Source organism: Sturnus vulgaris, chromosome 30 (assembly GCF_052056855.1).
Source record: "Sturnus vulgaris isolate bStuVul1 chromosome 30, bStuVul1.hap1, whole genome shotgun sequence".
In the NCBI taxonomy this organism is placed as follows: domain Eukaryota; kingdom Metazoa; phylum Chordata; class Aves; order Passeriformes; family Sturnidae; genus Sturnus; species Sturnus vulgaris.
Window position 1 is genome coordinate 5,058,661 of NC_142272.1, and position 13,071 is coordinate 5,071,731.

General features: G+C 52.8%; 1 protein-coding gene across 1 annotated transcript; it reads left to right on the forward strand.

Moving 5' to 3' along the window:
* The first annotated feature begins 6,279 nt into the window (after window positions 1–6,279).
* LOC148220886 (olfactory receptor 14J1-like) lies at window positions 6,280–7,212 on the forward strand. The gene has a single exon (XM_088180693.1). It carries the CDS (start codon window positions 6,280–6,282, stop codon window positions 7,210–7,212), a length of 933 nt encoding a protein of 310 aa, XP_088036819.1.
* Window positions 7,213–13,071: the final 5,859 nt, after the last annotated feature.

Consider the following 13,071-nt stretch of genomic DNA (forward strand, 5'->3'; position numbering starts at 1 on the left):
GATTTTACGGAAATTTGATGTTAAAGTGGGGAAATCTGGGGGAAATGTTGGGCTGAATTCCAGGAATTTCCACTCCAGTATCACAGTGCTGATGCTCTGGAAGTCCTGGATGAATTCCTGGAAGCCAGTTCTGAATCCCTGATCCCACACCTGGGGCCTGTGCTGGAGCTGTGCCTCCAGGTAAGCCCAAAAATCTCCATTTTCAGCTCAAAATCTGGGAATTCTGAGCCCAAAATTGGCATTTTTAACACCAAAAATTTTGCGACATCAGGTCTATCCATTGAAGTCAATGGGAACTGAGGGACACCAGGTCTAACCTATTGAAGTCTTTTGTGGATTTAGGGACCCCAGGTCTACCCATTGATAGGGCTTGATCAGGAAGGGTTACTGGTTAAACTGGGAGCACTGGGAAGGGCTAAGGGGGAGGAACTGGAACTACTGGGGGACAACTGGAAGCACTAGAAAGGAGGAAAGGGACAAACTGGGCAAACTGGGAGCACTGGGAGAAATGGGAGGGCAAATTAGTCAAACTAGGAGCTATTCCTGGGAGCAGATAAGGAGAGCACTGAGGATACTGGGAGCACTGGGACATAACTGGGACCACTGGGAAAGATTAGTGAATATAACTAGGGATGAACAGGACACCAGGTCTACCTCATTGAAGTCAATGGGTATTCAGGGACACCAGGTCTACCCAGTCAAAGCAATGAGGATTTAGGGACACCAGTTTTTGGGGACTCCATGGGTTTTGGGTTTGGATCCAGGTGTCCAAGGGGTACCCAGGTGTACCCAGGTGATTTTGGGGGTGATCCAGGGTATTTTAGGGGTACCCAGGTGTACCCCAGGTGTAACCAGGTGATGTTTGGGGCACCCAAGTGTCCTGACTGTCCATGACGGGCCTGGAGAAGATGATGACCACCATTGCATCATCCTGGTCGACCTGGAAACAGATGACCCTCAGTGGCTGGGAGGCTGTCGAGGGGCACCCCAATATTCAGAGGGCACCCCAAAACTTCAGGTGAGGTGTGGTTACTGTGCTGCAAAGAGAAAGAAAAGACAGCAACACACACGGACCTCTTTTGGGGAAAAAAGGCCAACTTTATTGTACGGACATCCCATATTTAAAGTGTGTTATGTGGAGCTAGGACAGGACAGTAGTTCATTGGACAATTGGGACAAACATCCCTGGGACAGCATGTCTGGATGTCCCATGGGAAAGACACCAGGTATTAATCTTTATTATGAATTCCTTTCTGTTTTTCACCAAGTTATCACTCTGGGAGACTGCCTCCTTAACTGAAGCTGTAGTCAGCTTGTCAGCCTGGGAATGGACCTGAGAGACAGGAGAAATCCAGGCCTGAGAGGAATTGCCAAGCTGTAATTTCCTAGCTCTCTAAATGTGTGTGTCCACAGTGAGGGCCCCGGGAGGGGAGAGATCCCCAAGCTACCTTGGGAGAGGATGCAGCACAGGTACACCCAGGTACTTTGGACTCTGGGGTCGGTGAAAGCAGCGTTCTGCACCAGCTCCAGCTCTGGGCTGGCAAAGGGGGCACCCAAATATCTGAATACCCAGGTGTGTGGGAGTTCAGGTCTACCCATTAAAATCAACAGGGATTTAAGGCACCAGGCCTACCCATGGAAGTCATTGGAGATTTAGGAACACCAGGTCTACCCATTCAACCCAACAGATCCCACCACCTCCCAGTTTAGGTGAGGGAGGGGCTGGAAAATTTTGGGGATCCCACAGAATTGTGGGAATTTTTCCAGGGGATCCCCCACCTTCCTTCAGCTTTTCAGAGGGAAGCACCCTGGCCTCCCCCTTGCTGGAGCTCCTGGTGGGCATAAGAGCTGCAGGTGGTGGTGCCAGGCCAAGAAGTTGGAGAAGTCACAACTCATCAGGGCCCAGGGAAAGCCAGCTCAGCCTTGGGGTTCTGCCTGGCCACAAACACCCACCAGTGTTCCCAGGTGTGGACTAAGAGGGCACCACTATAAACCAGTAAGCATTAGGAATCACCCCTGAGCCCCTGAGCCCATGGAGGCAGCTCCCAGTAGAAACCAGTAAGGCCACAACAACCTGAAGTCAGTCCCAGTAGGTCCCAAGCCCCATCCCAGCATAAACCAGTAAGACCAGCATCCCCAGAAGTTGCTCCCAGTGCCAAGCAACCCCAAGCCTCCTCCCAGTATAAGCAAATATATCACAGTTTAACCCACTAAAATCCAGAATATCCAAGTATAACTGAGTAGAAAGCAGTAGAAACCAGTACAAACCAGTATAACCCTGTCACCCCAGGACCACATCCCAGTATAAACGAGTATAACCCAGTGACCCCCTGCACTGCATCCCAATATAAACCAGTGTAACCCAGTATAACTCACAGTTGGCCACCACGTTCTCCCAGCCAGCAGGGGGCACTCACACACTCCTGGTCCCTTTCCCAGTAGAACCCAGTGCAAACCAGTAACCCCCCAGCACCCCATCCCAGTACAAACCAGTATAACCCAGTACAACCAGTACACACAGTGCTAGGTCCACCCAGACACTCACACACCCTCTCCCAGTGCAACCCAGTGACTTCAGCCCTGTCCCAGCACACCCTGGACCCCATCCCAGCACAAACCAGTACAAACCAGTACAAGCCACTCACAGTTGTAGGGGTCATTCACCAGGAGGTGCTTGCACAGTGCCAGGTCCTCCCGGCCAGCAGGGGGCGCTGCAGTGTCCAGTGTGACCCTACAGAACCAAGGAAACCCCTGTGACACTGCGGGGCCCCACGGAACCAAGAGTCCATTGTGAGACACCTGGGCCACGTGGAGCCAAGGAACCATTGTGACACTGGGGAAACTCATGGGACCAAGAGTCCACTGTGACATTGTGGGGCCTCATGGAACCTGTGAGCCATTGTGACACTGCATGGCCTTGTGGAACCAAGGAGACCACGGTGACACTGTGGGGCCACATGGAACCAAGAGTCCATTGTGACACTCTGGAACTACAGAGACCATTGCTGAGAGTATGGAACCTCGAGGAACAAAAGTCCATTGTGACAGATCAAGGCCTCATGGAACCCAAAAGAGCCTTGTGACACCGTGGGACCCCATGGACCCAAATCTCCATTGTGACAATGCAGAACCTCATGGAACCAGGAGTGCAGGGTAACCCAGCAAGGCCTTGTGGAACCAAGGAAACCAAAGGTCTCAAACATTCCTTGCAGGTTTCTGACTTGGGAAAGGGGAACCTGTTTGGTAGTATCTTGAGCTAGCACACACTAATAGAAGGTGTCTGTTTTCAATGAGGAAATTCAGGAGTTTTAGATTGCTTCAAAAATTAAAAAAAATTTTAAAAAGGGGGAGGGGAAACTCCTTTTGGCCTAAGTGTAGCCAATTCTCTAAGCAAAGCAGGTCCCAGGTGAGTGAGGACAGACAGGATGGGGTTGGGCAATGTGGAGCAAGGTTGTCCACACTGGGTCAGACCTCAAGGCACAGCTTCTGTGAGCAGGCCAGACCTCCTGAGGAGAGACCCTGCATCAACATCAATCACAGAATGCTGCAATCACCTCTGCTCTAAAGAGAATAGCAATGAAATACACCCTTCAAAATAGGAATCTGTATTTCTTAGAAGCTCTTAAAAATATTTCTCCATAATTGGATTTGAAAATCTTCCTAATGAATGGCACCAGACCAGAGGGAAATCAAGGCAGAACCATGGTTTGATCCCAGTGAACCCCGTGGTGCATTTGGTGCTGAGCCCTTGAACCTCAGGGCCCGAGAGGAGATTGCACAAACCTTTCCAGGAGTCCAAGGCAGAAGAAAAACCCAAAGTGTCTCAAAGCATTAATGGGTCCCACTGAGGTCCATCCCCAACACAGGCTCCTCATGGACTCCTTGAAGGAGAGAATGGGAGGCCAGGATTGCCCAAAAATGACTCAGAGACTGAGAAAAGAAAGGAAAAAGGAAAGTACCTTAAAAAACTGAAGTTCCTTGAAGTATTAATGAGCCCCAGTGAGTATCAGTACAAAGTTCTCTCAAGGGACTTCTTAAAGCAGATAATTGGGGGCATCACTGCATAAACTACTAAAAGAATTGGTGTAAAAAGGGAAACTCCAAGTAGCTTAAAAAAACTGAGTACCTTGAAGTATTAATGAGCCCCACTGAGCATCATTACTGACAAAGGCTCTCAAGGGACTCATTAAAGCAGATAATTGGAGGCCATGATTGCACAAAGATCTCAGAGACTCCAAGCAAAAGCAAAACCCAATGTCCTCTGAAAAACCTGCAGTCCCTGGGAGCATGAAGGAGCCCCCCAGGGCCATTCCTGACCAAGGCTCCCCAGGGATTCATCCCAGCAGATCCCTGAGGCCACTGGGATGTGGGGGGATGTTGAGGGCAGCACAAGGGGTGCCAGTGGCCAGCCTTGCTGGGGCTGTGCCAGGAGGCCCCAGTGGCTCAGGACAAGGTGTCTCCTCAGAGCCCTTGGTGGCACAGACCCTGCTGTGCCCCAGGGCACCAAGACTTGGCTTCTCTTTGTGCCCACCTGTCATCTCTGCCTCCAATTTCCTGCTGTAACTGGAAATAGGGAACACTTTCTCAGTCATGTCCCACAGTAGGACCCATTAAAACTTCAAGAAACTTAAGCATTTTAATTTAAATTTTAGTTCTTGAAAAGTTTTTTGAACACTCTCTCAGGGAATAATTATGATGTAAACCGAACTAAAGCCTCAAGAGATTCATTAAAATCCTTGTGCTGTGTCTGTGCTGCTGAGCTTCTGGCACAGAGGCAGCTCCCAAGGCAAACCAGGAGAAGCTTCAAAAAGACATTTCTGCTGAGGAGCAGCTCCTCTCTCAGCCCAGCAGGGCTGAGGGCACTGCCTGCAGGCACTGAGGGCACAGGAGCCAGGCACAGACAGGCTCAAGGCAATCAGGACTGGGAAGACATTGAGCTGAGACTGCACTTGGGGAAACATCTTCACAGCCCTGGACATGGTGAGTGTGTGGGTGCAGGGCAATATCCCCTGTGCTCCTGGAGGCATCTCCTGGAGCCAGCACAGCCCACAGCCTGGGGGATGTGTCAGGAGGACTCTCCCAGTTTCTCTGAGGCACAGCAGGAGGAGGAGGACGAGCAGGAGCAGCAGCAGGAGGAGGAGGAAGAGGAGGAGGATGTGCTGCAGAGCGGGGCTGCCCTGGGCACCGTCAGAGGGACAGGGCAGGACGGCTCCTGCTGCCAGGGACGGCTGCAGGGGCTGAAGCTGGAGCTGCAGCCAGGGCTGCCCAGGGCTGTCCTGCAGAGCAGCTCCTGCAGCTCTCAGGGATCTTGGCCAGCCCAGGCCATGTGCCACCTGCCAGGGACAGCTCTCAGCCTGCCTGGCAGCTCCCCATGGACTGTGGGGAGAAGTTGGAGGTGGAAGGAGCCACCCCCATCAGGGCAGATTCCTCCTGCTGTGGAGATGGTGCTGCATGGCCAGGGCTGCTCTCAGCTTTCTCCTCAAGGCAAGGCAAAGGGGCTGTCAGGTGTGTCTGTGTCACTGACACTCCTGCACTGTCCCCCTGGGCTTCGGCAGATCTGCCTCACATCTCCCTCACAAAGTGCCTCCTCACCCTCCTGTTCCTACAGACAGCAGCAGCAGCACCTTGGCTTGCAGCATCTCAGTTTGTGTGAGCTGCCCTTAAGGCCCTGCTGGCAGGGAGATGGCCCTGGGCAGTGCCCTGTGCTGGGAGGGGTGTGCAGGGCAGAGCTGAGCCCCCAGGGCTGGGCTGGGCTCTGGCAGCACTGGCAGGGACAAGGCTTGGATAGAGAGAAGCCTCTCCAAGTAGGCACAACTCCAGGCAGCAGAGAGATAGACCAAGCCTTGGTGTCCCTCCCTGTTCAAGTGCCTAGGGAAAGATAGAAGCGTTTAAAGAGACTAACTTTTAAAATGGAGCCTTCAAAAAGTCAACTTAATTTTTCCAGCACATTTGAAATTTGATTAGCCTGAATTAGAGGGAGGTGTAATAAGCAAAAGGGAGCTGTGTGAGATCAGCAGGTCTGACTGCACTGGAATACAGGAAGCCCTGTTTTCTTTCTGGGCTCCTCAGTGTTCTGGCTGAGAGTATTGCTGAAGATGAGGCAGGAACTCAGCAGCAGAAACTCAAATTCAAAAATAAAAGTTTTTAGTGAAGTTCCCCCACGGAAGAGAAGTAGTTTTGAGAGTATTTCTAATTTAATTGCAAAGAATTAACTCAAGGAAATCTGTTTCAGCTTGTCAATGTGTTCTTTCAACAGCCCACAATGCCCAGAGTGAGGAAATGTCCAACAGCAGCTCCATCAGCCACTTCCTCCTGCTGCCATTGGCAGACACGCGGCAGCTGCAGCTCCTGCACTTCTGCCTCTTCCTGGCCATCTCCCTGGCTGCCCTCCTGGCCAACGGCCTCATCATCAGCGCCGTAGCCTGCGGCCACCACCTGCACACCCCCATGTTCTTCTTCCTGCTCAACCTGGCCCTCACTGACCTGGGCTCCATCTGCACCACTGTCCCCAAAGCCATGCACAATTCCCTCTGGGACACCAAGAACATCTCCTATGCTGGATGTGCTGCACAGCTCTTTTTCTTTGCCTTTTTCATCTCAGCAGAGTATTTCCTCCTGACCATCATGTGCTACGACCGCTACGTGTCCATCTGCAAACCCCTGCACTACGGGACCCTCCTGGGCAGCAGAGCTTGTGCCCACATGGCAGCAGCTGCCTGGGCCAGTGCCTTTCTCTATTCACTGCTGCACACAGCCAATACATTTTCCCTGCCCCTGTGTCAGGGCAATGCCCTGGGCCAGTTCTTCTGTGAAATCCCCCCAATTCTCAAGCTCTCCTGTTCCAAATCCTACCTCAGGGAACTTGGGCTTCTTGCAGTAAGTGGCTGTATAGTACTCGTGTGTTTTGTGTTCATTGTTTTCTCCTATGTGCAGATCTTCAGGGCTGTGCTGAGGATTCCCTCTGAGCAGGGAAGGCACAAAGTCTTTTCCACCTGCCTCCCTCACCTGGCTGTGGTCTCTCTGTTTATCAGCACTGCAGTGTTTGCCTACCTGAAGCCCCCCTCCATCTCCTCCCCATCCATGGATCTGTCACTCTCAGTCCTGTACTCAGTGGTGCCTCCGGTGTTGAATCCCCTCATTTACAGCCTGAGGAACCAAGAGCTCAGTGCTGCAGTGTGGAGATTGAAGGCTGGATGGAATAAGAAACATTAAACTGCTTGCCAATTTCTGCAAATCACTTGTAATAAAAGTCATCTTTGATTGTTATTTTTAATTTGGTTGTTAGTCTGTTCTTTTATTTCCTTTCTTTTAGTCTTTTAATATTGTCCAGAAAGAAATGCCATTGCCTGTGCCATTTCCCATTTTGATTTCCTCCACCACTGCTGTGAACAGAGACTGTGTCAATCAGGGGCTGCAGTCTAGGTGGCTTTAAATGAACTAAAGGATCTCTCTCCCAGCAAAATTTTCTGCAGATTAACCGCTTTTGTTCCCTTCTCTGGAGCTGCAGCAGCAATGTCTGTCTGCAGAGCTAGGGGTAGATCAGTGCTGGCACAGCAGCTGTGCCCAGCAGCAGCAGCAGCACTTGGTGTTGCCAGTGCTGCTCCCGTGCCACTGCCCCGCTGCCCTCCTGGCCCTCGTGTTGCTGCAGGGCCTGAGTGCTCTGGGGGCCGGGCACAGCCCTGGGGGTGGCAGTGCTGGGGCTGCAGCAGGGACAGGCCATGGGCACTGCTGGGGCAGCGCTGACGCCTCAGGCCAGGGCCTGGGGGCTCCAGGCTCCTTGGCCAGGCTCTCTCCACAACACTTGGCCAGCCCAGTGCTGAGCACAGAAAAGCCCCGGGAGCAGCCCCAGGCTGGCCGTGGGCAGGCTGGGGGCAAACAGCATGGCTGGTGCTCTGCAAGCTCCCTGCAAGGGGGACACCCTGGCAAGGAGCAGCAGAGCAGGGGATGATCCATCCCCACTGCGCTGGACACCCCAGGGCAGCGTCCCAGAGTGTCCTCATGCACCTGCCAACAACATCCCCCCTCTGCAGCCCTGGCCTCTCCCCCAGCTCACACAGGAGCCGCATCCTTGCAGGCACACACACGGCAGCACTGGCTCAGGAGCCCCTGTTTGCATTGCACACAGCAGGCTCAGCACCCCCATGGTGCTGCTGTGGGGACATGGAGCTGAGTGAGCACAAATGCCATCAGCCCCTGGGGCCAGCAAGGGCTGGGGGATGGCAGGGAAACCACTCAGCTTTGTTGTGGCCTCTGAAGTCAGCCAGAAAATTTGTTCCCATCAGCTGTGAGTTTCCTGCCCCACTGCAGATGTTGTTGCTCAGAGCCAGGGCTGCCTGGCAGCCACCCCTAAACTGCCCTGAGCACTTCCTTTGCTTCACCTTTGCTATCTTTTCTCTTACCTTCTCAAGATTTCTTCCTCTTGCCCATCCCTGTCCCTCCCCTGCAAACAGCCCATCCCTGTTTGCCGTTTCCTCTCTGGCCTCACTCCCCATTTCAGTTCCTCAGTTGGCAAAATGGGAACATCCCTTGGGGAGCAGGATCATCCTCCAAGTGCTTCAGGAATTGTCTGCAGGCTCCTGCAGTTCCTCGTGCTGCTCCCTTGCCAGAGGCACCACAGGCCAGGGGGGCACATCTGGGCTGCTGTGTCTGGGTGTGGGGCTCCCTGTTGTGGGCAATGAGGAGGGGCTGGAGAGGCTCTGCAGGACTGACAGGATGGGCTTTGGGGCTGTGTGGAGAAGCTGAGGGACCTGGGCTGCTGGACCTTGTGAAGAGGAGGCCCAGGGCTCATCCTGCAACTGCTCCAGGGGTGGTTTCAGAGAATCACAGAATCAGCCAGGCTGGAAAAGACCTTGGAGATCATCAAGTCTGACCCATGCACTGACCACCCTCACTAACCTCACCAATTGGCCATTCCCCAATGACCACAATCTCTGACTACAACCACTGACCACACTCCAATTAAAACCCAACTGACCCCATCCACTGACCACAAACCCTCACCACACCCCCACTGACCACCTGCATCAACCACATTCACTTACCACAACCACTGACCACACTCACAGACCACCTCCACTGACTACACCCCAATGACCACCGGACCACTTCCACTGACACCTTCCCACTGAGACCTTCCCTGACATTACCTGACCACACCCACTCACCACAGTCAGTGACCACACCCCCCTGACCACACCCACTGCGAAGACACCAATGCCCACACAACACTGGCCACATCCAACTGACCACCCAAGTGACCACACCCACTGATCAAACCCACTGACCACTCGATATGGCCACACCCACTGACCACACCCCCCGACCACAACCACTGACCACACCCAATGCCCCACCCTCTGACCACACCAAGTGACCACACAACTGACCATTGCTGATTATATCACAACTGATCATCTCACAACTGACCACACCCACGGATCACAACCCACTGAATTCTCCCACTGACCACACCCACTGCCCACTCCTGACCACAATCCACTGACCACTCAACTGAACAAAGTGACTGAGCACCTGAGTGGCCGTACCCTGACTGATCACATGCCACTGACCACACCAACTTACCACCCCTTCACTGACCACACCCACTGCCCAGACACCAATGCCCACACTGCCACTGACCACAGCCACTGATCACCTCCCACTGACCACCCTGTCCTGGTTTGAAAGACAGCTGTCTACTAGGGAAAGCAGGGCCTTCCCTTGTAATGGAGAAGGTAAATCCCTCCCTCTGAATTAGTATCATTTTGAAATGAAGGGGCTGTCAGGCAAAGATATGGGGATAGGAATAACAGTTCTTTACTAATATATATATAACAAGACAAAACAAAACAACAATTATGAAATTAACAACAAACAAAACAGGAACCCAGTAGCAGTTCTCTTGGCTCTGGGGACTTTTCCCCTCTGGTGCAGTTACCCTCCCAGTTGGCAGTGAGCTCTGGCAGGTTCCTGGTGGACAGGGGCAGATCCTGCACAGCTGCAGGAGCACTGGGGTGATGGTGGCTGTGTCCCAGATGGGAAGGGTGGAGGACAGGCTGTGCTCATGAATCCTTGGAGCAGTGTCAGTCCCAGTGCCCCAACAGGATGCTTGGAGATAGCAAACTGAAGCAGGAGAGCGTCCTAGCAGGGGTGTGGGGTCCAACACCAGAAGAGGCAGCTCCTGGCATTGGGATACCGGGGTGAGGTTTTCCAGTGGCCTTTCTCCTCCAATAGCCAAAGCAAGCTAGTGCCAGCAACAGCCCCCCACCCTCCTTTACCCTCTTCTCATCTCACACTGTTCCCCCCCTCCACCCCTGCCCTCCAAGAGAAACTCCTGAAGAAACCAGGGAGTCTCTCCCTCCCCCATCTCGAAGTCTCAAGGACCTAGCCAGCAGTGATCCTTAGCATATCAGTGGGAAAAAATTCCACAGGCAGAGAGGGAAGGAAAAAAACAACTCCCAACACCTCTTTACTCATGGGTTCTTCTGTCCTGGGGGTCTCTGTGGTGGTCCCTGGTGGTCGTGGACCCCAATGTTCCAGTCGGCCCGGCTGAGTTGGCAGGACATTGAAGCTGGTGAACTTCTGTGGAAGGAGCAGAAACCCTAACAGAGCCTCCTTGGAAAGCTATCCCTTAGATAAGAAATTGCTTACTTAGAATGACTAATACTAGAAATATTTCCCCCCTTTGCAAACCTCACTTTATCTCCCTGTGATATAATTGGTCCATTTTCAATCCCCTTAGCAATTGGTCCCTTTTCTCTAAAATCCCTAAGTAGTTGGTCCGTTTTACAATCCCCTAAATTATTGGTCTGTATTCAAGACACCCTGACCCTACAAAAGCCCCTGTTAGTACCTTGTCCATTGAATTGCTGCCTGGGACCCCTTCGTGGAAGAAATAAAGTGTCTGTGGAATCTCCCTGCAGCTTCCTCGGTCTCCTTCCTCTGCTGGCCAAAGGTACTTTGGAAGCAAGGCTCAAATTACAACATGGGCTGAAGGCCTGGACTCCAGGCATTGCTTGCATCCTCCTACCTCGTGGCTGAAATCTGCCTGAGACACCAGGAAAGGCTGTTCCTTGTGGGACATCTTATCCGGGCACGTTGTGGCAGCTCAGGGCCCAAACCCCAAAGCCCCGACAGCTACAAACTTCCAGTTCCCCTTCTTATACAACAGGCATTGTGCAGTTTCCAGAGGCCAAGGGTTCTGGAGAATAAGGGTTGTGTCAGCTCACTTGTGTGGGCAATTTATCATCTGGTAACATGAGGTCACAGAGTGGGCTATGACATCACAGAGTGGGCTATGTGAGGTCACTGAGCAGCTACGGCATAGAGCAGACAATGACATCACAGAACAGGCTGTGACATCACTGGGCTGCTTTGTGACATCACAGCAGGGCTGTGTGACATCACAGCAGGGCTGTGTGACATCACAGCAGGGCTGTGTGAGGTCACTGGGTTGGTCACTCTGCCCCAGCCCCCCTCACAGTTGCCCCAGACAAGTCCAATGCTGTTCATGCCCAGCAGGGTCCCCTGTCCCCCGGGATCCCCCTGCTCCACCTGGAGCCACAGCCTCCCCCAAGGATGTTCCACAAATCAACCCCAGAGCCTGACACGGGGACAAGGGGCCAGGGCTGTGTGACCAGGACATCAAGGACGTGGATTATCCAGGTCACTGGGGCCTGGTTTGGGTTGCCCAGGGCAGGAAAGATGTCTGGGGCTGGAGCAGGGTGAAGGAAGGGCCTCCAAGGTGGGGCTGGAGCCCTTTGGCTGTGAGGAGAGGCTGAGGGAGCTGGGCTTGTCCAGCCTGGAGCAGGGAAGGCTGAGGGGCTCCTCATGCCAGCCTGGCAGTGCCACCCAGGAGCTGATGGAGAACACAGAGCCAGGCTCTGCACTGGGGGGTCTGGAGGGGACAAAAGTCAATGGGTGGAAGGGGAATGAGGGGAGATCAGACAGGACATGTGGAAAACCTTTGTTCCCATGGGCTCAGACAGGTTCTGAGATGCTGCCCCATCCCTGGCTTTGGGATTTTCCAATCCACACCAAATCAAGGCTTGAACCACTTGGTCTGATCCAGTTTCTGACAGGTTTGGCTGCAGACTTGCTGAGGTCCCTTCCAACCTCAGCTCCCTGATGATCCCAGGACAATGCTGCTCCCGATTTTGGAATGGGCTGGAGCAGATGTTTATAGGACAGGAGCCCTCTGGGGCTGTAAGGGACCTGCAGCTTGCGAGGTGCACGAGCACATCTCATTAGCTGGGGCATTTGAGTACTTTAAGAAATGTCAAAATTTCCCACCAAAAGAGAAGAGAAATTTCCTGGATGTGTACTGATGGCAGGACAAGAAATACTGATCTTCCCCTGTACCTGTGTTACCACTATACTGTCTATTATTTCATGTCCCTCTTCATTTGGGTGTTTCCACCTCTCCTGTTTAAATGGCCATGTCTAAGGACATCTCTTCCCTAGACCAGCTGGCCTTGCCAGCTCCTATGGCCTTGCCATTGCTCCCAGATTTCCTCCTCCCATTGTTCTCTGGTCATTCCACATTAGTCAACATCTTAATTGTGTCTACATCTATCACAGAATCACCCTTTCTAATGTCTGTGTCTAAAACTGTTCCTGTATGAAAATCCCTTGTTCATGGTGGATACATCAGATACTGCTTTGACATTGCACAGAGCTGAGGGAAGAATTTTGAAGTTTACTGAATTTTATCATTTGTATTTTTTTTATGTTGGCCAAGAAGAGAAACCTTCTGTGCCTCTGAGTCTCACCAGTTGCTGAGCCCCAAAGGACACAAACCTGATGAGTTGTGGTTCCCACTGCAGTGCTGGCACTTGCACCTCCCTCCATCCCCACAGCAGAGCTCCCTTGTCCCACAGAGTCCCTGGCAATGCAGGGATGAAGGAAACAGGACAGGCTGTGGGGATCAGGGGCAGGGCACAGCCAGGGATTTGGGGTGGTTGTGAGCCCAGGGCAGGTGCCAGCCCTTGGCCTTGGTGAACCTCATCCAATTGTCCTGGGCCCACGGCTCCAGCCTGTCCAGATCCCTCTGCAGAGCTTCCTGCCCTGCAG

Excerpts from the sequence above, each read along its gene's own strand:
- LOC148220886 (XM_088180693.1), top strand. The coding sequence starts at position 6,280 with ATGTCCAACAGCAGCTCCATCAGCCACTTCCTCCTGCTGCCATTGGCA.